The 23,187-nt window shown below is 43.8% G+C and overlaps 1 protein-coding gene across 1 annotated transcript in view; it reads left to right on the plus strand.

Moving 5' to 3' along the window:
* The window catches only part of CLCN1 (chloride voltage-gated channel 1), a 37,186-nt gene that overhangs the window by 10,869 nt on the left and 3,130 nt on the right, over positions 1-23,187 (plus strand). Inside the window, exons 8-20 of the mRNA XM_007983273.3 lie at positions 4,292-4,417; positions 4,752-4,836; positions 5,071-5,172; positions 5,936-6,020; positions 6,285-6,434; positions 12,889-12,958; positions 13,174-13,284; positions 15,592-15,805; positions 16,035-16,168; positions 19,173-19,414; positions 20,109-20,220; positions 20,547-20,626; positions 20,876-20,914. Of these exons, the coding sequence (XP_007981464.3) occupies positions 4,292-4,417; positions 4,752-4,836; positions 5,071-5,172; positions 5,936-6,020; positions 6,285-6,434; positions 12,889-12,958; positions 13,174-13,284; positions 15,592-15,805; positions 16,035-16,168; positions 19,173-19,414; positions 20,109-20,220; positions 20,547-20,626; positions 20,876-20,914 (1,550 nt within the window). The remainder of the gene's footprint in view (positions 1-4,291; positions 4,418-4,751; positions 4,837-5,070; positions 5,173-5,935; positions 6,021-6,284; positions 6,435-12,888; positions 12,959-13,173; positions 13,285-15,591; positions 15,806-16,034; positions 16,169-19,172; positions 19,415-20,108; positions 20,221-20,546; positions 20,627-20,875; positions 20,915-23,187) is intronic.

Here is a 23,187-nt window from a genome sequence, read left to right on the forward strand (position 1 = left end):
TTTGCATAAATGTGTTTCACGGTTTTGTAGATCTAATGTGTAAAAATGGTTCTATAAATCAGTTGGAAAGTGCTTGGTTAGAGAGACAGTTCTTTTTGAAACTAGAAAAGTTATCAGTGGCCAGGCACAGTGGCTCATGCCCGTAATGCCAGCACTTTGGAAGGCCAAGGTGGGCGAATCACGAGGTCAGGAGTTCAAGAACAGCCTGGCCAATATGGTGAAACCCCACCTCTATTAGTAATACAAAAATTAGCTGGGTGTGGTGGCAGGTACCTGTAGTCTCTGCTACTCAGGAAGCCAAGGCAGAATAATTGCTTGAACCTGGGAGGCAGAGGTTGTAGTGAGCCGAGATTGCGCCACTGCACTCCAGCCTGGGCAACAGAGTGAGACTCCATCTCAAAAAAAAAAAAAGAAAGAAAAGAAAAGAAAAAGAAAAAGTTTCCAGAACATTTGATATGGTGACATGCATTGGGAATATCCAAAATGTGGCTCTAATGCACCATTTCCCACAGAACCCTGTCTCGTGGGATTTGTAGTATCTCATAGACCTGACTTTGGGAAATGCTGTCATGGGTGAATTAAAGCCACGGAAGACTGGTGCACAAGGAAGTGACATGGCCAGCCTTGAGTGTCCACCCAATCCCTTTGTCAGATGTGTGCAGGACAAAATCGGCCTGAGGATTAACAGGATTAATCTGAGATTAACAAGAAGACGATTGTCACAGTCCTGATGCTGTGTAATAAGAGACTGCACTGGACAGAGGCAGAAGAGAAAGAGAAGAATGATAGAAAGTAAAATTGATACAACCTGGTGATTAATTTTATTTTTCCTTTTTGAGAGAGGGTCTTGCTCTCTGGCCCAGGCTGGAATGCAGTGGCGCAATCTTGGCTCACTGCAACCTGTGTCTCCTGGGTTCAAGCAATTCTCCCACCTCAGCCTCCCAGTAGCTGGGACTACATGCCCATGCCACTATGCCTGGCTAATTTTTGTATTTTTTTTTTCAGTAGAAGCGGGGTTTTTCCATGTCGGCCAGGCTAGTCTCAAGTGATCCACCCACCTCGGCCTCCCAAAGTGCTGGGGTTACAGGCATGGGCCACTGTGCCTGGCATCTTGGTGATTAATTTTGTGTGGGGTAAAAGAGAGGAGGGACCTAGGCTAACACCCAGCTTTCCTACAAGGGCGACTGGGTGGATAGTGGTGTTAGTAACCAAGATTGGGTATACGGGAAGTGAAACAGATCTGGTGGGAGGAGCTAGCTGATACATTTCACTTTGAGTGTGTTCAGTTTGATGTTCCTGTGACATATCTAGGTGATACCATTTTTGCAGCAGGGTTGACAAGTCTGAAGCTCAGAAACATTAGCTTTGCTAATCAGCAGCATATAGGTGTAGGTGATGGCACGAGCATACGTGAAATTGAGAGAGAAAGTGTGTTTGTGAATAGGAGGAGTAGGAGACCAAGGACAAAGGCTGGGGCTGGGCAGAGGCACAGGAGCAGCAGAGAGGGTAGAGAGGGAATCCAGGGTGGGAGAAGAGAGCAATGTTCCAGAACCTGAGCATAGAGTTTCCAAAAGCTGTTTTTGTTTTTAATGCTTTGTTTCCTTTTAACTGCACATTTTATGTTTGGCTCAGGCTAATATTAAAATTAGCTCTCATTCCAGAGCATACAGTGACAGACTGCTAGGGAAAGTGTCCCAGAACCACGTCATGGGAAAGAAAACCTAGCCCAGGATTTCAGAAAAATTGTTGTAAAATATTCATCACTTGGATAGTTTACACCCAGGCAAATCAAAGCTGACTGCTTTTGTTACTGGTATAGAAAAGGAGAGAGACTCACTCCACCTGATTCCTGCTGTGTCAAATCCTCCTTTTAGGCCCCAGAGGTAACTGCTTACCTGATGTGATGTGAAGAGCAGGCCAGAAGGGGTGATTGACGAAGCTCTGTCTGCCCCACATTGTCCATTGCCTTGCTCTGTTTCCTGAAATTCTGTTCTCTTCTGTTCTCATTTATCCTCATCCTGTCCTTTCCTTTCCTCCCCTGCTCATCCCTAGAATAGACATTCAGCCCTGATTATGCACCAGGCACCGTACTAGGTGCTGGTTTCCAAGGAATTTTCTTTTCTTTTCTTTTTTTTCCAAGACGGAGTCTTGCTCTGTCATCCAGGCTGGAGTATAGTGGCGCGATCTTGGCTCACTACAACCTACGGCTCCCGGGTTCAAGCAATTATTCTGCCTCAGCCTCCCAAGTAGCTGGGATTATAGGTGCCTGCCACCGCACCTGACTAATTTTTGTATTTCTAGTAGAGATGGGGTTTCACCAAGTTGGCCAGGCTGGTTTCAAACTCCTGACTTCATGATTCACCCGCCTCGGCCTCCCAAAGTGCTGAGATTACAGGCGTGAGCCACTGCACCCGGCCTCCAAGGAATTTTCAATCCTAGGGGATCTCAGAAATGTAAACAAATATCTGGATCTGAAAGTGGTAGTGCTATAGTAACCCAAAATTCTGAGAGCGCAGGCTGAAGGACAGATGGTTTCGACCTGAAGAGGTGGATTGTGGATGGTTTCCCAGGGAAGGGGAGTTGGGACTGACCACTGGAAATCCTCTGCCAAACTGCAGCAGCTGCTGTATTCTGAAGTAACCATTAGGCCACCCTCCCCCTTGGAGCAAATGACCTGATGTAACTAGTCGATTGTCACCTATAGAAGAGAAGGTGGTGGTCCTGGGGGATTCAAGAGATGTGACTTTTGAGTATAGCACAGGGAGAAGAAAATTACTAGGATGTGAGATGCTGCCTGAAGAGGGCGTTCACTCTGTTCACATGGAGAGAAAGGGGACAAACCAGCCTAGCTCAAGGTTTCCTGAGGTCAGGCCTCATCTCCATTCATCCAATTATGTGCATGGTTGCATTTCCCTGGTTCTTTTTCCTCGTTTTTGATAAAGATGAGGCTTAGCTAGGTTTTAGGTAATTTTGTCATTAATTTTTACTTTGCATCGGATTAAAGTCCACCCCCCTTATTCTTAATATGTTGAAAGATTTTTTTTTCTTTGCCTCTCTTGAGTGTTGCTTTTTATGCCCTCACTCGCATTCCTTACTTTGTCCCTACCAACCCTTGTTCTTTTTCTGTAGATCTACCCCCTCAATTTCTGCTCCAGCACCTACGCTCAGAAACAGTACTACTTAGAACTACTACTTAGCTTTCCTTTTGCCTCACCCACTTTTCTTAAGCATGATTGTTTTTATCTTCTTCTAGGCTCTTGGCTTTTCCCCTTGCGTTGGTCCTTTTAAGTCAGGTTTTTAGTTTTTTGGTTTTTTTTTCTTTTCTTTTCTTTTCTTTTTTGAGACAGAGTTTCACTCTTGTTGCCCAGGCTGGAGTGCAGTGGCGTGATCTCGGCTCACTGCAACCACCACCTCCTGGGTTCAAGCGATTCTCCTGCCTCAGCCTTCCCGAGTAGCTGGAATTACAGGCGTGCACCACCATGACCTGCTAATTTTGTATTTTTAGTAGAGATGGGATTTCTCCATGTTGGTCAGGCTGGTCTTGAACTCCCGACCTCAGGTGATCTGCCCGCCTCGGCCTCCCAAAGTGCTGGGATTACAGACATAAGCCACCGCGCCCGGCCTAGTATTAGTTTATTATTGTTGTTATTATTATTATTATTATTATTATTATTATTATTTGTATGACTCCTCTACCTTCTTTTCTTGAACTATCGAGAATTGTCAGCTCCTGCAAAGTCCCCTCCTATTTTTGTTCTGTCTTCCTTATAAGGTTGCTCCAGGGTACATGGTATATGTAGAGCGGTAGGAAAGTTCAGAGGAGGGTGCTAAGGAGAGTCCCTGTAAATCCCGAGCTCTGCTTGGCAACTCTACTGAGGACCTGCTCTGGAACTTTCTCTCTCTTAACTTTTCTGCAGATTTTTTTCAACTACCTTTTAGTCCCTGTGGATATCTGACAGTTGTGAACCCCATTCAACCCTACATTCTAAGGGATGCAGAGGGCACGGACAGTTGATCCTCATGTTTTGGAAGTTGAAAGCCCATTCATTTTCAACCTTCTCTATGTCTTGTTGAACCCATCCCTTGTCTGAAATAAAAATAAAAATAAAAAACTCCTAGCCTGAGCGGTTGTGTGGTTTTGGGCATGGGAATCCAAGAGTTCATGACTTTCCACTACTGCTTCCTCCCAGATTCATGTTTCAGCAAAAGCTCCTTAGGTCCAAGGAGTGGGGAGTGTGGGGGAGCCCTTTCACTGCTGTCTGCCCCCGACCACACTTCTGTGCCCCTGCAGGAGTGCTATTTAGCATCGAGGTCACCTCCACCTACTTTGCTGTTCGGAACTACTGGCGAGGATTCTTTGCAGCCACGTTCAGCGCCTTCGTGTTCCGAGTGCTGGCAGTGTGGAACAAGGATGCTGGTAACCAAGGAGGCCTGGGGTAGAGGCTGTGTGAAATAGAAAGACTGGGAATGAGGTGCAGAGGAAAACTCTGTGGGGCAGTTCAGAAAAGGAATAATGGGCGGGATCATTTGTGGGGTGGGACCAAGGCCCAAGGGTGTATGACAAAGATACAGGTCATGGAGTGGGAGAGTATGTCCATGGAGGAGTGTGCGTAGAAAAAAGGAAAATACATTCAAGAGGAGAAACTGGGATTGGAGGAAGGAAGGAATTAATCCTGAAAACTGTCCACCTCTGTTTCCCTGTTGGGTTTCTACGAAGCTCCCACCATAATCCTGGCCTTTCCATCCTACAGTCACCATCACTGCTCTGTTCAGAACCAATTTCCGAATGGATTTCCCCTTTGACCTGAAGGAACTACCAGCTTTTGCTGCCATCGGGTCAGTGGGGTTACCTGCTCTGTGTGTGGTGAGCAGGGTGTGGGGTGAGGCTGTAGATTGGAAGGGACCCAAGCCAGAAAGAAGGTGGGGTTGGCACAGATAGAGTACATTGCTGGGTGGATGTGGGCCGATAGGAAAGACGGAAGCCTGGTATTTGTTTCCCTGCAGTAGTCAGGTCCAATAGATGAGGATTTCACATCTGTAAGATTCCAACTCTATAAATTACACCCTCAGGATTTGCTGTGGGCTCCTGGGAGCTGTATTTGTGTATCTGCATCGCCAAGTCATGCTCGGTGTCCGAAATCACAAGGCTCTCAGCCAGTTTCTTGCTAAGCAGTGAGTCACCGCCCTTCTTTTGCCCTACCCATTTACTTTCTGGTTTCTCCAAGAGTTCCTCCCTTTTTATCTTTGGGAAAGGCATTAAATGCCTCTGAGTGGCTTGCATGAAAATATAAGGAAGCCCTGATACTGTGGTGAGGGGGAAAATTGTGTGGTCTCCCATTTAAAGATTATTTTTGTGTTGTTTTTGTTTTTTGAGACAGAGTCTCACTCCATCACCCAGGCTGGAGTGCAGTGGTGTGATCTCGGCTCACTGTAACCTCTGCCTCCTGGGTTCAAACGATTCTCATGCCTCAGCCTCCTGAGTAGTTGGGATTACAGGCGTGGGCCAACATGCCCAGGTAATTTTTGTATTTTTAGTAGAGATGGGATTTCACCATGTTGGCCAGGCTGGTCTCGAACTTGTGACCTCAGGTGATCTACCCTCCTTGGCCTCCCAAAGTGCTGGGATTACAGGCATGTGCCACCGTGCCTGGTTAATTTTTGTATTTTTAATAGAGACAGGGTTTCACCATGTTGGCCAGGTTGGTCTTGAACTTGTGACCTCAGGTGATCTGCCCACCTTGGCCTCCCAAAGTGCTGGGATTACAGGTATGAACCACCGCACTCAGCCTCAAATATTTTGTGTGTGTGTGAAGAGAATTTCGGTTAAATAAACGAGACTACAGTGGAGGACGGGAAGTTTCAGCTTGCCGACGTTCAGTATGGTATTTACTGTGAGTTGGCTGAACTGTGGGGGTTAACTCTGTTTCTTTTTCAGCCGCCTGCTGTATCCTGGAATTGTTACCTTTGTCATTGCCTCATTCACCTTCCCACCAGGAGTGGGTCAATTCATGGCTGGAGAGGTCAGCTCTTGGGGAGCTGAGGTGGGGTCGGGTCACTGAGCACATGACTAGGTTACTGGGGCCGCATGGGAAAGAGGAAACAGCACGGACATCCCTCAGGCTTCAGAGTATAAGTAGTTTTGTCCAAGGATAGACTTTTGCGATTCTCCCTGAGAAAAGGGCAAAAGAGACCCTTGAATAATGAGGCTGCGGAATAAGTTTTCTAAAAAAGGAAGCACAGGAGATCCCTGGAGTACCCACCCCTTCTGCTTCTTCCTCTCTCAGTTGATGCCCCGAGAAGCCATCAGTACTTTGTTCGACAACAATACGTGGGTGAAACATGCAGGTGATCTTGAGAGCCTGGGCCAGTCAGCTGTGTGGATTCACCCCCGCGTCAACGTTGTCATCATCATCTTTCTCTTCTTCGTCATGAAGGTACTACTCCTGACACTAGCAACACCCTAAACTTAGCTCTATCTGTTTTCCATCTAGGAACCCAGGGTTTGCATAGGGTAGGAAGGGGTAGAACTTCATTTGGTCTTCATCCAACCTAAAAATAAGTCATTTGAAAACCAAAGAGTTGGCCAGACAAGGTGGCTCACGCCTGTAATCCCACAACTTTGGCAGGCTGAGGCAGGCAGATCACTTGATGCCAGGAGTTCAAGACGAACCAAGCCAACATAGCAAAGCCCCATCTCTACCAAAAATTCAAAAAAAAATTGCTGGGCATGGTGGCGCACACCTGTAATCCCAGCTACTTGGGAGACTGACGCAGGAGAATCGTTTGAACCCGGGAAGTGGAGGTTGCAGTGAGCCGAGATTGTGCTATTGCACTCCAGCCTGGGTGACAGAGCATGGTTCTGTCTAAATAATAATAATAATAATAATTATAGAATAGTAAGTTGCTGTAGAAGTAAACCAGTATCTGAGTTAATTGCTCTATTCACGTCAATTTAGTGTTGTTTGGCATAGTTATCTAACCCTTCTAATAGTTCTTCTTGCTAAATTACTAAGCCATCACAATAGCCAAGTAAAAAAGTACAAGATAGAGTTAAGCATTATAAATAACTGTAAAAGCCTTGGATTAATTAAACAAATCCCCCCACTTATTAGATAATTAAGTACTTCATTCTCCATGTATCTGATGATCCATTTTTAGGTGATTTGAGCATCTTTTTTCCCCAGGCTTGTCGATAATCTCTTTTGTAGAGCTTCAAAAGGGATAAAATATTTAAATTAATTGTATTAGTGACTACACATAATTTTTATAAATGTTATTATTCTCTATTTAGGTGATGAAGCTGTGAGGATTTTGCCATTCCCAAACCAGATTCTTCTAGCTTCAACTGGGCAATAAAAGATGATCTCTTTTACATCACTTTTTTTTCATATCTGCCCATCAAGGATTATGTATTTATAGACTTCTCAATTACTGCCTTGTAATAAGATATTTTTATTCCTAACCCTGGTTGTGACATCTATTACAATTGCTGATTGCTTGCCGGGCGCAGTGGCTCATGCCTGTAATCCCAGCACTTTTGGGAGGCCGAGACAGGTGGATCATCCGAGGTCAGGAGTTCAAGACCAGCCTGACCAACATGGTGAAACGCTGTCTCTACTAAAAATACAAAATTAGCCAGGTGTTGTGGCGCATGCCTGTAATCCCAGTTAGTTGGGAGGCTGAGGCAGGAGAATTGCTTGAACCCAGGAGGTGGAGGTTGCAGTGAACCAAGATTGTGCCATTGCACTCCAGCCTGGGCGACAAGGGCAACACTCCGTCTCAAGAAAAAAAAAAAAAGTTGATTGCCTTTTTTTTCTTTTGTGGTGATTATCTTTTTACTAATAGTGTGTCTTGCCTAAATACCACAACACTTTCCTCTATATATTAGAGTTCTCATTTGTAAGTCTGTCCATACTGAACTTTCAAGCTTTTGAATACCTTGCTATTAACTTATTTATGATACCTTTTATAAATCTAGGTTTTCCCAGGATATGAGTCACTAAGTTATATTTATATTGCAGTAGCTACAGTGAGTTCATATATTCATTTGTTCAATAAATGTTATTAAGCATTTACTATGTGCCAAGTACATAATATTTCATCATTAACCTTTAGCTAATCTTATGCTTGCAACAGAAAAAAAATTCAAAATATTTTAAAATGTTCTTCTATTTTTTGCTGTTTATTTAATGTACTTTTCAGTGATGTTATGACTAGAGACAGCAGATATTTGAAACACTGAATTTCAACTCTGTAACATATTCCCAGGGTTTCTAGAAACTGCATTTGCAAATGATCTTCCCTATTCCACTTTAGGTGGTTTAGTTGGGTCTATATCATTCATATTTTGCACACTCACTTTATTAATTTAATCCCTTTAAAATGTCTTTCTTCAAAAGATTTTCCTTTTTTATCATAAAAGAAGTTATCAGTGTCTTGTTAGGGATTTGATTTTTAGACTTTCATTATAGAGTTCATCTTCTCTAATTTATAAATCCCAACCTCCTATAATTAGTTGTTGAATACACAAACCCACCTACAGTAACCAAGTACACATGTTGGTGGATCTCAGAATTGGATGGTAGTCCAATGATTATAACTGTATTTTTCTGAGATTTCTCTAGACTGAGCTATATGGCAACATTGGCATCATATGTACCTTTAAAAGATCGAGATTTTGAAAAGTTCTGTAGAAACAAAATACTGTATATTTTTCAACATTTCCCCTAAATCTGATCCCAGCTCCCCAGATTCCTAGGTATGTGTCTGGATTCCACTTCACAAATTCAAGCTTATTGGGAGATATCTACTTAGATGATATAGAGGACTCAACTGTATGCCACTTTTATTAATTTCTCACTAGATTATATCCTTGATAATGTTACATCATACATGTATCAGGAAAAGAAACTTACACTTCCTGGACTATATTTCAAGCCCAACAGTTTGCAGCCGGCCTATAATATCCTATAATACTTATAAGCATAAAACCACTCACTGCTACAAATCTATGATATTCCCTGGTTATCACCACTTCTCAGCATTTTCACTGTCATTGGACACAATAACGATGCTCTTATTTTTTAGCTAGGTAGGATACATAGCTAAATTAAAATATAAACATGGCTGAAACAATTTTTCCAGTGTCTAATTTGAAATGTAGTCTATGTGTTCTTCTGGCAGCATCTGTACAGGCAGGTAAGATTCTCAATTCAGCTGGTTTTTTTTTTTTTTTTTTTGAGATGGAGTCTTGCTCTGTCGCCCAGGTTGGAGGGCAGTGGCGCGATCCGGGCTCACTGCAAGCTCCGCCTCCCGGGTTCACGCCACTCTCCTGCTTCAGTCTCCCGAGTAGCTGTGACTACAGGTGCCCGCCACCACGCCAGGCTAATTTTTTGTATTTTTAGTAGAGACAGGGTTTCACCATGTTGACCAGTATGGTCTCGATCTCCTGACCTCGTGATCCGCCCGCCTTGGCCTCCCAAAGTGCTGGGATTACAGGCGTGAGCCACCGCGCCCAGCCAAGTCAGGTGTTTTATAATATTAATGAAGGGAACTTCCATCTTCCTCAGTCTCATGACATGGTAAGATCATTACATTATACATCAAGAGAAGAGTTTTTACAATGAGTATGAATACCATTCCAAATCCTCAGTTTGCTTTTAGTAAGTCTAACATTGTTACCTAGTATCGCTAAGTTCTCTGCACAGGCTGAGGCTCTGTAGAAATTTTTTTCACTCCTTTCACTTCATTCTCCCGAGATGAATCCTTCATTTCACTCCTTCTAATGAAGGGTCCAAATAATGGGTTTCCAGTTTTCCAGTTCCCTGGAGTTCGGTATTTCAGATCTTGGGAGTTCTGTAGGTCTAGATTTGGGGGGGGGGGGGGGGAAAGCTGGATGTAATCCCAGCACTTTGGCAGGTCGAGGCAGGCAGATCACCTGAAGTCAGGAGTTTGAGACCAGCCTGGCCAACATGACAAAACCCCGTCTCTACTAAAAATACAAAAATTACCTGGGCATGGTGGCAGGTGCCTGTAATCCCAGCTACTTGGGAGGCTGAGGCAGGAGAACTGCTTGAATGCAGGAGTCAGAGGTGGCAGTGAGCTGACACACCATTGCACTCCAGCCTGGGTGAAAGAGTGAGACTCTGTCAAAAAAAAAAAAAAAAAAAAAAGAAGAAGGAAAAAAGGAAGGAAGGCAGGAAAGAGAGAGAAAGAAAAGAAAAGAGAAGAGAAGAGAAAAAAGAAAAGAAAGAGAAAGAAAGAAGAAAGTCTTGGGAGTTATTTGTGATTCACATTACTTCTGGATCTTTTCTTTCACGTGCCAATAGCTAAAAAAGTTTGCTAATCTCGTGTGTCAACATCCTTACTACAGGAGTTGATAACTTCAGTGTCCTCTGATCTTAATACTGTTCTTACACATATCTTGGAGGATAATCTAAAGTACATCCTCTGAAATCAGACCTATTGGTCACCTGTTATATGAATTGCTAGAGCTTTCAGATTAACCTGAGCCTACAAAATCTCTTATGGCTCTTATGTACTTATTTCAAAGAGATGGTACAGGATAGTTCAAGGGGTATCCAGCTGTTAAATGTCAGAATCATTTAAGAAGCTTAAATTACAAGTGCCTATAGCCCTATCTGCAGACAATCTGATGTGGTAGCTTCCAGTGGGGTCTGGTCATTTGCATTTTAAAACAAGTTCCCTTGGATGAGCATTACTCTTTAGTGTTTTAGCAAATATTAGCTCTGAGAAGCTTTTCCTGCTTTGCATGAATACTATTTGTTCAGCCCATCTTCGTTCTTTCCTTCCTTCCTTTCTACCTACTCACCTGGCTACATCCTTCCTACATTTACTGAGCGCTATGCACCAGTGCCGAGAGAAGGCAGAAAGGACGAGATGCACACTCTGTCCTCAGGGGATTCTCAGTCTCTATTCTCTTCATTTTGCCCATTTATTTTTATAGTTCTCAACTGTTTTGAATAGTCATATTCTGACATGAAGGAGTATGTGTTTTGCCTCATCTCAGAGCTTCTGGGATGAGACTTTCTCTGAGTCTTTGTCACTGCTTCCTGAGGTCAGCCCTGGATGGGGGAAGTTCCTTCTTTCTAAGGTTCTGAAAATTAAGAAATATATTTCTCATTAGCTTACAGTGCAATTACGCACAGCTCTAAAACTGTGAATACTTTCACCTTGGCAGTTTGTCTGAACTTTAGCTGCTACCCTCTTGTACCTAATAAGTTTGAGATCCTTTTCTGAGAGTGGTTTACTTATTTTGGAAGGGCCATATAAACCTGTTGCTTTGCTTACATATTACATCTTATACTTTTATTTCTTTTACAGATATTTAAAAAGTTCAACAACTAGCGTTTTTTCCATTCTATTTCTCAAATCTTTTGTACTTTTTTTTTTTTTTTTCTTGAGACCGTGTCTCGTTCATCACCCAGGCTGGAGTACAGTGGCAAGAAGCAAGATCTCAGCTCATTGCAAGTCCCGCCTCCCGGGTTCACGCCATTCCCCTGCCTCAGTCTCCCGAGTAGCTGGGACTGCAGGTGCCCGCCACCACGCCCAGCTAATTTTTTTTTTTTTTTTTTTTTTTTTTTTTTTTTTTGTATTTTTAGTAGAGACTGAGTTTCACCATGTTAGCCAGAATGGTCTCGAGCTCCTGACTTTGTGATCTACCCACCTCGGCCTCCCAAAGTGCTGGGATTACAGGTGTGAGACACCACGCCTAGCCAATTCTTTTGTACTCTTTGCCTCAAAATGTACATATTGCTTTTTGTAAAATTGTCTCAATTTCTATTGGAGTTCTAGCTTACAAAGTTGGCCTTAGAGATTTTTTTTTTCCATTACATTGGCTGACTTATCAAGCTTTCTCAATTTACCCTTCCAGTATATAGCCAGGACAGATCTAAATTTTGATCCTTGTTTAAGGTGATTTGATGATTAAAGCAAGTGGCTCAGGCAAGTAAGTCTTCTCTCCAGGTTCTACTGTGAGTTTCACCATATAGATGGTTCTATGAATGACCAGATAAGTCACTCAGACTTTAAATGTCTGACACTTAGAACTGGAGCTCCTCGGCCGGGCGCAGTGACTCACACCTGTAATCCCAGCACTTTGGGAGGCAGAGGCGGGCAGATTGCCTGAGGTCAGGAGTTCAAGACCAGCTTGGTCAACATAGCAAAACACCATTTCTACTAAAAATACAAAAAAATTAGCTGGGCATGATGGCATGCACCTATAGTCCCAGCTACTCGGGAGGCTGAGGCAGGAAAATAGCTTGGACCTTGGAGGCAGAGGTTGCAGTGAACCGAGATCATGGTACTGCACTTCAGCTTGGGTGCTGGGTGACAGAGCAAGACCCTGTCTCAAAATAAATAAATAAATAAATAAATAAATAAATAAATAAATAAAAATAATAAAAAATAAAGAAAGAACTGGAGCTCCTTTTCAGAAATATAACCTGAGTAGGAAAAGTTTTCCTCCAGCTTCAAGAGTTTCAGGCTATTTGCTGAGGCAAACTTTCTGGACTAAAAGGGTACAGTGGGCTGGGGCTCTTTTGGGGCAGAGAAAGAGAAGTACTCTGGGGCTCCATTCTTTGTTCTAGACTGCTGAAAGGCAAATACAGGCACTCAAAGTAGGAGGGATTTGGTCTAGTCATCTGGAGGAACATTCTGATAGTATTCCTGTATTGTCTTTGGTAATCTCTTAGCCTGAGAGCTCTATGGTTTTTGTTTCTGGAAGAAGGGTGACAGACAAAGTGGCTTTCAGAAGGATCAGCTATCCCAGGATTTCTGCAGAAAGGAGGATAGTGGGAAGGGAGATGTGTGTGTACATGTCTACTGGGCAGAGTTGAAAGGGTATTCCAACGCTTCTTTTTACTCCAGTTCTGGATGTCCATCGTGGCCACCACTATGCCCATACCCTGCGGAGGCTTCATGCCTGTGTTTGTGCTAGGTAAGTTCTGATGGGAAGCCTGGGGTCTGACTCAGAGTTGCAATCTAGGATACCGGAAACATAAGGAAAGGCCCGGGATGCTGGGAGTTTGTATTTCGTCTTAACACCCCAGGAGAGATTGGTTCTGAAAACAGAGAGCAAGGAACTTGGATCTTGTAACACCTTTTATCTTTCTTTTATCTTTTTAAGATAACTTCCTTTTATCTTTCCTCTAGGAGCTGCATTTGGAAGGTTGGTAGGAGAGATCATGGCCATGCTGTTTCCTGATGGTATTTTATTTGATGACATCATCTATAAGATCCTACCTGGGGGCTATGCAGTAATTGGTGAGAAACATTCCCACTTCCCTGTAATCAAACATTGAGTACTCCAGACTCCCACACTTAAACTCTCCCATTGGATCTTCATTCTAGGCTACACAATACAATTTTAATTTAGTGCTACTTAACTCGACTTATGCTCAGATAACATACCTATGACTCTGACTCTCATTATTTCTTATTGAACTTCTGTGAGCCTTAGTTTCCTCATGTGGAAAAGGGTCATAGGGATCAAATGAGAACGTAAGATTCTAGGATTGTGTCTGGATGTTTGATAAGGGTTCTATCTTTCCTTCCTAGGAATCATGGAACCAAAATGCAGGTGATTGGCTCAGGTTGCAGGCGATTGACTCAACCTGAGATGTGTTTATATTGATGGGGAGTTAAGAGCACAGGACTAAGAGCTAGGAAACATAGCTCTAGACTTCTCCTGCCGCTTGTTATCAGTGACCATAAAGCAAGATAGCTGCTTCTGAGCCCTAGTTTCTTTATTCTAAAATGACTTCTAAGATAGAGCTATGCCTAACACCAATAGAATCCTGGAATTATTGTGCTTCCTCCCTTCCTCACCAAAATTCCATAGCATCTCAGGCCATGCCTTCCCTAGATAGAGAATTGCTGACCAGCTTTCTAGCTCACTTGGTACCCTGCTCACCTGACATAGTTTCTTTATAAAAGCCTCTTTCATCAATGAGGTCACTGCTCTTGTTCTACATCTTCATGACTCCCTGGTACACATGCCTCCCTTGTGAACATTTCCTTGTATACACGTCCTGTGATTGTTTATGTTCTGAAGTATGTTGTATGCAATATCCAGTAGTGTCATTCCTCCCTATATTTCCCTTTTGTGGTGCTTTCTTGCTTGCTCTCTCCCTTTCTTCCTTTCTTCCTTCCTTCCTTCCTTCCTTCCTTCCTTCCTTCCTTCCTTCCTTCCTTCCTTCCTTCTTTTCTCTCTTCTCTTCTCTTCTTTTCTTTCCAGAGTCTTGCTCTGTTGCCCAGGAGTGCAGTGGCACAATATGGGTTCACTGCAACCTCTGCCTCCTGGGCTCAAGTGATTCCCCTGCCTCAGCCTCCCAAGTAGCTGGGATTACAGGCACATGCCACCATGCCTGGCTATTTTGTAATTTTAGTAGGGATGGGGTTTCACTATATTGGCCAGGCTGGTCTCAAACTCCTGGCTTCAAGTCATCCACCCGTCTTGGCCTCCCAAAGTGCTAGGATTATAGGCATGAGCCACCACGCTTGGCTGACTTTTTCTTGTTACATTTTCATATGTGCCTTCCTCTACATTTTCCCCATAGGATATCTCTTCCATATTTAAATAAGAAATATAGTTAATGCACAAGTGACTATTTTGGTTAGTGGGAAAACAACCAAAAATTAACAAGATAGATTATATTCAGGGAGCTTATAGAATTATAAAGTTTCAGATCTACAAGGGCCTTAGAAATCATCTAAATGATCCCTTTCACTTTATAGTTGAGAGCATGGGATTCCAGAGGAATTAAGCTCTACTCATTCCATTGAGAAATAGTAACAGCAGGATCTGACACAAGTCTCATTGCTCCAAGTCCACAGCACCATTCTTGGGTTTTCACTCTATTTACTCATTAATTGTTGGCATTAATACCTAAAGCCCAACATAAAAAAAAATGTCATAACTGAGTTGTAAAATGCTCAGTGAAGAGACCTGATACAGTGGCTCACGCCTGTAATCTCAGCACTTTGGGAGGCCAAGGCAGACGTATAACTTGGGGCCAGGAATTCGAGACCAGTCTGGCCAACATGGCAAACCCTGTTTCTACTAAAAATACAACAATTAGACGTGCGTGGTGGTGCGTGCCTGTAGTCCTGGCTACTTGGAAGACCAAGGCAGGAGAATCATTTGAACCTGGGAGGTGGAGGTTTCCATGAGCCAAGATTGCACCACTGCACTCCAGCCTGGCTGACAGAGTGAGACTGTGTCTCAAATAATAATAATAATTAAAAATAAATAAAATAAAATGCTCAGTGAATAATCATCCAAACTTTTAAAAGCAAGGAATGGATAGGACATCACTATCTTCATATTATAAATGAAAATTTTGGTGCACACAAAGATTTTGTAACTTGGTGAAGGTTATAGAATGAGATCAAAATGATGATTTCCTAAGAGTTCAGTATGCTAGTCCCTACTCTTGACAAATCATTACGAGTGTTGGCACTGACCAGGATCTTGTCTCTCATTCCGTGTTATTCCCATCCCATCCCCATATGTCCTCCATGCTAAGAACAGTAGTCCTAACCTACAGGTGTATTCCTGTGTCATTCTAGGAGCAGCAGCGCTGACTGGTGCCGTGTCCCACACAGTCTCCACAGCTGTGATTTGCTTCGAATTAACGGGTCAGATTGCTCACATCCTGCCCATGATGGTGGCTGTTATCTTGGCCAACATGGTGGCTCAGAGCCTGCAGCCCTCTCTCTATGACAGTATCATCCAGGTCAAGAAGCTACCCTACTTGCCTGACCTTGGCTGGAACCAGCTCAGGTCAGGGGCACTAGATGGAATTAGTTCAGATCTGATGGGGAGAGTGGGAGGTTCTGAGGCTGAGATTGAGCTTAGGGTTAATGTTTGGAAACATTGTTTTAAATTATTATTATATTCTTATGCATTTAATAGATATTGTGAGTGACTGAAAGTATGGCAAATCTTATGGGAGGAATGGAAGGGATAGGTATACGGTGGGGCTAACCCACCATGCTTTCTCCCTCCATAGCAAATATACCATCTTTGTTGAGGACATCATGGTACGTGATGTGAAGTTTGTTTCAGCTTCTTACACATATGGGGAGTTGCGAACCCTGCTCCAGACCACCACAGTCAAGACTTTACCACTGGTTGACTCAAAAGGTCAGTGGGAAGGAAAGAAGCAGACTCCAGAGCTAGTGACCTGAATAAGTGTCATATAGAGGTAGAGGAGGCCCCGTGGTGGGGGCTTTGTCTTTAGGGGCCATCCAATGTACTATGTACAAGGAAGGAAAAATTAAGCCATACACAAGCACAAAAAGACAGTTAAAAATCCAATTAAAAGGGCTGGGCATGGTGGCTCATGCCTGTAATCCCAGCATTTTGGGAGGCCGAGGTGGGCGGATCACCTGAGGTCAGGAGTTCGAGACCAGTCTGACCAAAGACAGGAGAAACGCTGTCTCTACTAAAAATACAAAATTAGCCGGGCATGGTGGCGCATGCCTGTAATTAGAACCCGGGAGACGGAGGTTGCAATGAGCCAAGATCATGTCATTGTACTGCAAGCTGGGCAACAAGAATGAAACTCTGTCAAAAAAAAAAAAAAAAAAAATCCCACTAAATACTGTCAATTCTCATAATTCATGGTAGTTACGTTCAATTAAGTATTAAGTTCAAATACTATACTGAACAATTGCTCCTAGGAAAAATGCAGGCCTGGATTCCTGTGAGTCTCTGGTCACATTTCCATCAACCAATCAATACATAACCTTGTTGTATGTGTGTTTCTGGTAAAGACACCTTATTTCATAGATATTGTTGATTGATTAATATTGAATTTGTGGCCAACGGCACTATAACCCTTGCCTGAATTAAGCTTACTTAACACACATATTTTCTCAATAAGGCTCATCACAGCCTTCTTGCACTAGGAACAATAGACAGCACCTTGACATATATTTGGTGGCCATTTTTAGCAGCAAAATCACCAACACAAAGCACAAAAATGCAAAAAGGATGACATTAAATAGGCTACAAAATGAGCACCTGTTTACAGTGTGAAAACTGAAACAAGAAGGTAGAGCACTGCTTTGTTCAACTTCAGCTGTGAACAGGGGCATTGGGCAACTAAAAATCTTCGTTGCTCTATGCATGTCTGCGAATTACACTGAAAGCACCTCTACTATTGGTTTTGTGTTACAAATATATTTTAGTGACTAGCTGAATTCACAAATAGGGAATCCATGAATAATGACAATTAATGTAAATCCCATAGCTTCTTACATGGTTCCATTTGATGTTTAAGTAAGTCCTGCTTGTTCTTTAATGCCCAACTTATGGAAGAGTTCGAACTGTTTTCTTTCCTTCCTTCCTTCCTTCCTTCCTTCCTTCCCTTCTCCTCCTCCTCCTTCTTCCTCTTTCTTTCTTTCTTTTCTTTCTTTCTTTCTTTTTTTCTTTCTTTCTTTCTTTCTTTCTTTCTGTCTGTCTGTCTGTCTGTCTCTCTTTCTTTCTTTCTCTCTTTCTTTCTTTTTTGACAGAGCCTTGCTCTGTTGCCCAGGCAGGACTGCAATGGCAACATCTCAGCTCACTGCAGCCTCCATCTCCTGGGTTCTAAGCAATTTTCCTGCCTCAGTCTCCCGAGTAGCTGGGATTACAGGAACGCACCACCATGCCCTGCTAATTTTGTATTTTTAGTAGAGACGAGGTTTCACCTTGTTGGCCAGGCTGGTCTCGAACTCCTGACCTCAGGCGATCCACCCGCCTCAGCCTCCCAAAGTGCTGGGATTACAGGCGTGAGCCACTGCACCTGGCTGAAACTGTTTCATATGGAAGAGTGAATGGTTTTTAGTAAACAATAATTTCACATTTCTCTGCCTTCACCATCCTTTGACACCTCATCCTGCTTTGTATGATTTCTTATTGTCGTTTATATATCTATATCTTGTCTTCCTTACTAGGTGGGCATTCCTTGAGAATAGAGTCTATGGATTCTATATACCCAGAGGGCCTTGTTATAGGTATCTACTAGATATTAAATGAATTCTTTCCTAGTGTTTGAATTAGTGTAATTAAGAAAAATTAGGTAGGGCCATTTAGAGCCATTAAGATTGTTAGTTCAAATGTTTTCCCAAATCTCAGATACCTTCCACGTTCTACAGCAGAGGCTCTTTATTAGAGCAGGGGCACAGCCAAGAAGTGAGGGGCAAGGTTTTCATAATAATGACTGAGACCTAACAGTAGAATTCATCTCCATAACACTGCTGCAATGTCATGGCCTTAAAACTTAATAAAAATGTTAATTATAGTAGCAGAATTTCTATAATCATATAAAAGAACCTTCTCAGGAAAAGTAGGCATTTTGTTTTTATCCTAGCAGGGTTTTTTGTTTGTTTGTTTGTTTGTTTTTTAGACAAAATCTTGCTCTTGTTGTCCAGGCTGGAGTGCAGTGGTGCGATCTCAGCTCACTGCAACCTCTGCCTCCCGGGTTCAAACGATTCTCCTGCCTCAGCCTCCCGAGTAGCTGGGATTACAGGCGCCTGCCACCACGCCCTGCTAATTTTTGTATTTTCAGTAGACACGGGGTTTCACCATGTTGGCCAAAACTGGTCTCGAACTCCTGACCTCAGGCGATGCGCCCACCTCGGCCTTCCAAAGTGCTGGGATTACAGGCGTGAGCCACCGCGCCCGGCCCAGGTTTTTTAAATGATGAAATGTCAGATACAAAAGGGAGAGTTCCCTTGTTTCCCTTCTTCCAGGGAGAGATATAATGTTTGTATTGCTTATAGAGTCCTTTCAAAGCGTGATTCACGTCTCAGCTTATTTAAATGGCTTCTAATGTTTCTTTTTATTTGGACAGCATTGGTTCGCCTACTTAATTATCAGCTCACCTATCTGAAATCTATATAAGGCCTCATCAAAATAAGTACAAATTAGCCCAATTAGTGCTCTACCAATTGGAATTGGCCCCGTACCTGCTAAATGGATGAAATAAAAGCGATCGAGTGAGGTTAATCTTGCAGGATTCTTAAAATGAGTTTGTAGGAAGCTGAGAAAGATGTGGGGACGGGGGGCGGGGTGGCGCTTCTCCAGTGCCTTCTCAGGGATGCGGAGCGCGGTGGTGTGGGAGGGCTTGGAGGGGGCGCTCAGGCAGGGCGTGGGTTTCCCTCAGATTCAATGATCCTGCTGGGCTCGGTGGAGCGGTCGGAACTGCAGGCCCTCCTGCAGCGCCACCTGTGTCCTGAGCGCAGGCTGCGCGCGGCCCAGGAGATGGCGCGGAAGTTGTCGGAGCTGCCTTACGACGGGAAGGCGCGGCTGGCTGGGGAGGGGCTCCCCGGGGCGCCTCCAGGCCGGCCCGAGTCCTTCGCCTTTGTGGATGAGGATGAAGACGAAGACCTCTCTGGGAAGAGCGAGGTGACCGCGCCAGGAAGGGCCAGGGAGTGGGACAGATCAGGGGCAAAAGGAAAAGCGTCGTCTGGGCTGGGCTGGGCTTGGGACAGGGGTAGTTTCCCTGAAAGTAGTGGGAAGAGGGAGGGGAGAGGCTGGTAACTGAGAAAGCCAGAAATTCTGGGTCAGGTACCAAAGAGACCAGTGCCTCTGGGTCCAGGGACTAAAGAAGATAAGGTTGCAGATGATGGTCTTCTCGGCAATTCAAAGGGATATAGGAATTTCTTTTTTTTTTTTTTTTTTTTTTTTTTGAGACGGAGTCTCACTCTATCTCCCAGGCTGGAGTGCAGTGGCCGGATCTCAGCTCACTGCAAGCTCCGCCTCCCGGGTTTACACCATTCTCCTGTCTCAGCCTCCCGAGTAGCTGGGACTACAGGCACCCGCCACCTCGCCCGGCTAATTTTTTTTTTTTTTTTTGTATTTTTAGTAGAGACGGGGTTTCACCATGTTCGCCAGGATGGTCTCGATCTCCTGACCTCGTGATCCGCCCGTCTCGGCCTCCCAAAGTGCTGGGATTACAGTCTTGAGCCACCGCGCCCGGCCGGGATATAGGAATTTCCGAACTGGGGGGAAGAATAGAGTTCGCTTTCCCAGAACATCCACCAACTGGTAAAGGCAGTGAAGGCCCATCCAGGCTGAGACTTCTTACTCTTCCTTACAGCTTCCTCCTTCCCTTCCTCTCCACCCCTCTACTACTGCCCCTCTGTCCCCAGAAGAGCCCAATGGGCCTCTGCCTGGCCACAAACAGCAGCCGGAAGCACCAGAGCCTGCAGGTGACGCTCTTCCCTCATGCACCCCAACTCATGCCTTGTAGGTTATCTCTGGTCACTTGGACCTGACCTTTACCTGCATGCAACTCCTATGTGGTATGGGGTTGGGAGTGAGACTGGGGAATTGAAGGAGGAAAGGGTTCTTATTCATCAATTCTCCTTGTTACTGTCCCAGGGAGTGGGAGCAGAGGGTGATTTAGGATGGTGGGAGAGAGGGTGAGGTACCTGGGAAGTGCAGCTCTTTGGAGCAAGTGTCAGGCACTGCGTGGGGCCCCTAGCCGTTTCCTGTTGCTTTGTGTCCATTTCCATCCACTCACCTTTCCTCTCAGGTCAAAGACCCTCCATCTTCCAGTCCCTGCTTCACTGCCTGCTGGGCAGAGCTCGCCCCCCAAAGAAGAAAGCAACCCAGGTGAGGAGATGTGTTTGGGATACAGGGGAAAGGGAGCCTACCCTTGAAGAGTGAGAAACCCATGGTTCTTAAATCAGGAAGGCAGAGACCCCACCAAGGAGGAGGAGTTTAATCATATGGAAGGGATGATTAATGGAAAGGAGGCATCGGTGGTCCTGGCCAGGGAGGGATGGCTATTGTTTTATTGGGAACCATATGAACCATGGGAAGAAAAGAGAAAGAACTTGGACCTGTGTCTTTCTTCTCTAGGATTCCACAGATTTAGTGGATAACATGTCACCTGAAGAGGTGAGTAAGGGAAACCAAAACCTGGGATAGATTGTTCTGTCAAATGAAGATATTGCTAATTTGTTTCTACCTTCTTTATTGTGTTGTTGTGAAATAGAATGTGATCTAGATGGGAAGTATTTTGACAGGATGGAAATAAGGATGATTATGGAGAGATTAATGAGTGTGTGATGGGACATGGAGGTGTTCTCAGAGGGACACGTCATTTCAGGAGAAAAACTTTGAGCCTCCATGAGTAAATGGGGCCATGGTGCTAAGATGAGCCCCAGATCTTTTAGAGATTATGGACTTTCTGGATCAGGCAAAGCTTTAATGGAGGTAAAATGTCACCAGGAGGCTGGCACTAAAACAGCAACATGGAAGAAGAACATCAAAACTAAAAAACTAAAATGGGAGGCTGGGCGTGGTGGCTCACGCCTGTAATCCCAGCACTTTGGGAGGCTGATGCAGGCAGATGACTTGAGCTCAGGAGTTTGAGACCAGCCTAGCTAACATGGTGAAACCCCATTTCTACTAAAAATACAAAAATTAACCGGGCATAGTGGCACACGCCTGTAATCCCAGGTACTTGGGAGGCTGAGGCACGAAAATCACTTGAACCTGGGAGGCGGAGGTCGCAGTGAGGGGAGATCGCACCACTGCACTCCAGCCTGAGTGACAGAGCCAGACTCCGCTTCAAAAACAAAACAAAACAAACAAACAAACAAAAAACCCACAAAAAAACAAACAAAAAAAAAAAAAAAAAAGAAAGAAAAGAAAAGAGAAGAAAAGAAAAGAAAAAGGAAAAAAAAAAAAACCAAAATGAGGAAATCTGCCCCTGGTGGAGGTTACTGTGCTGGATTGATCAGGGCCCTGAGACAGTGAACAACTGGAAAATGCTAGGCATTGCTACTGGGAAGAATTGAAAAAGGAAGAAAATAATGACCATGGTGCCTCATGGGAACAAACAAATGCCTACTTCCCTAAAAGAGGTGGTTATCAAACCTTCAAGAGAGAAAAGTCAAGCATTCTGAATGCACTTGGTTGTGAGGAGGGAACAGAATGTGGAATAGTGCTTGGAAGCAGGCAGCTGAACGGTCCAGATCAGAACATACCAAGGGGTTGTGGAGGAACAACAACAAAAAATCCACTGGCAACTATTCCATATGGTAAAAGAATGCACAGTTTGCTGCAAACGCTGAAAACGTAAAGCTTGTAAAGTATGAAGCTGACAAAGAAACACAGCGGATATTATTTTTAAATAAACATCTTATTGGATATCTGGAATATATATGTGCTGACAATGAAAAGCATTACAGGGTTGGAGGAGGGTGTTGTGAGTGACAAGAGAGAAGGAAAACCTTCCCCACCCCCCAAAACACACACACTTCTGACAAATGACTTGTGAAAAACTCAAATAGATGATCACAGAGGGAAAGGAACAACTATTCCTTTTTCCCACAAGCAGAAATCAGAAAGGCCATAATTGCAATTAAGGAGTACTTTGTTAGGTTGCTCAAACCAATGATAATAACCTTTTCTTTTTTTCTTTTTTTTTTTTTTTAATTTAATGCTCCAAAGATTGAAAACCAGCTAGTTTATCAGTGTGGCTATCAAATGACCACTGGAAATAAAGTGCAGCCAGGGATTCAAAATTAGACCATCATTTCTAGCTTATGTCTTTCCCAGGGATGACTTCAAGGAGCTACCAACTCCCATGTGACCCACTGAGACATTTTAGAGGGATAAGATCCAATAGGAGTTGAAATTCAGGATATTTTGAACACAATTTTCAGACCAGATGATACCCTTGACAATATCAAGATGTTGATATTGACCAAAAAACAGTATGGGGGCAGTATGGGAATACTGAAAGATTCAATTATATGTTGCCAGAAGTCCCTACTAGGATTTGTTTAATTCTGCATACTCTGGAGTACACACAGAGCTGTTTCTAACTGGTACCGAGCTTATTCAAGTAGTGGAACACATCAGCCTCAACAGCAACGTCCTGCACCCCTTGGGCAAAAGCTGGAGATATACCTGGAATACAAACAGCAGTCAAAGTTAGAAGCCCAGCTCCACCAATTACTGACTGTGTAATCCTGGGCAAGTGACTTCCACACTGTGCCTCTGTTTCCTCATCTATAAAGTGAAGATAATGATAGAGTTATTGGAGAAGATTAAATGAGCTAAGATGGGTACGGCAATTAGAATAATGCTTGGCAAAGAGGATGTACTTGATAATCATTCACTGAAAATGTTGCCGCGTTATTGTTAAGGAAAGGCAAAAA

This window comes from Chlorocebus sabaeus, chromosome 21 (genome assembly GCF_047675955.1).
Source record: "Chlorocebus sabaeus isolate Y175 chromosome 21, mChlSab1.0.hap1, whole genome shotgun sequence".
NCBI classification, from domain to species: Eukaryota; Metazoa; Chordata; class Mammalia; order Primates; family Cercopithecidae; genus Chlorocebus; species Chlorocebus sabaeus.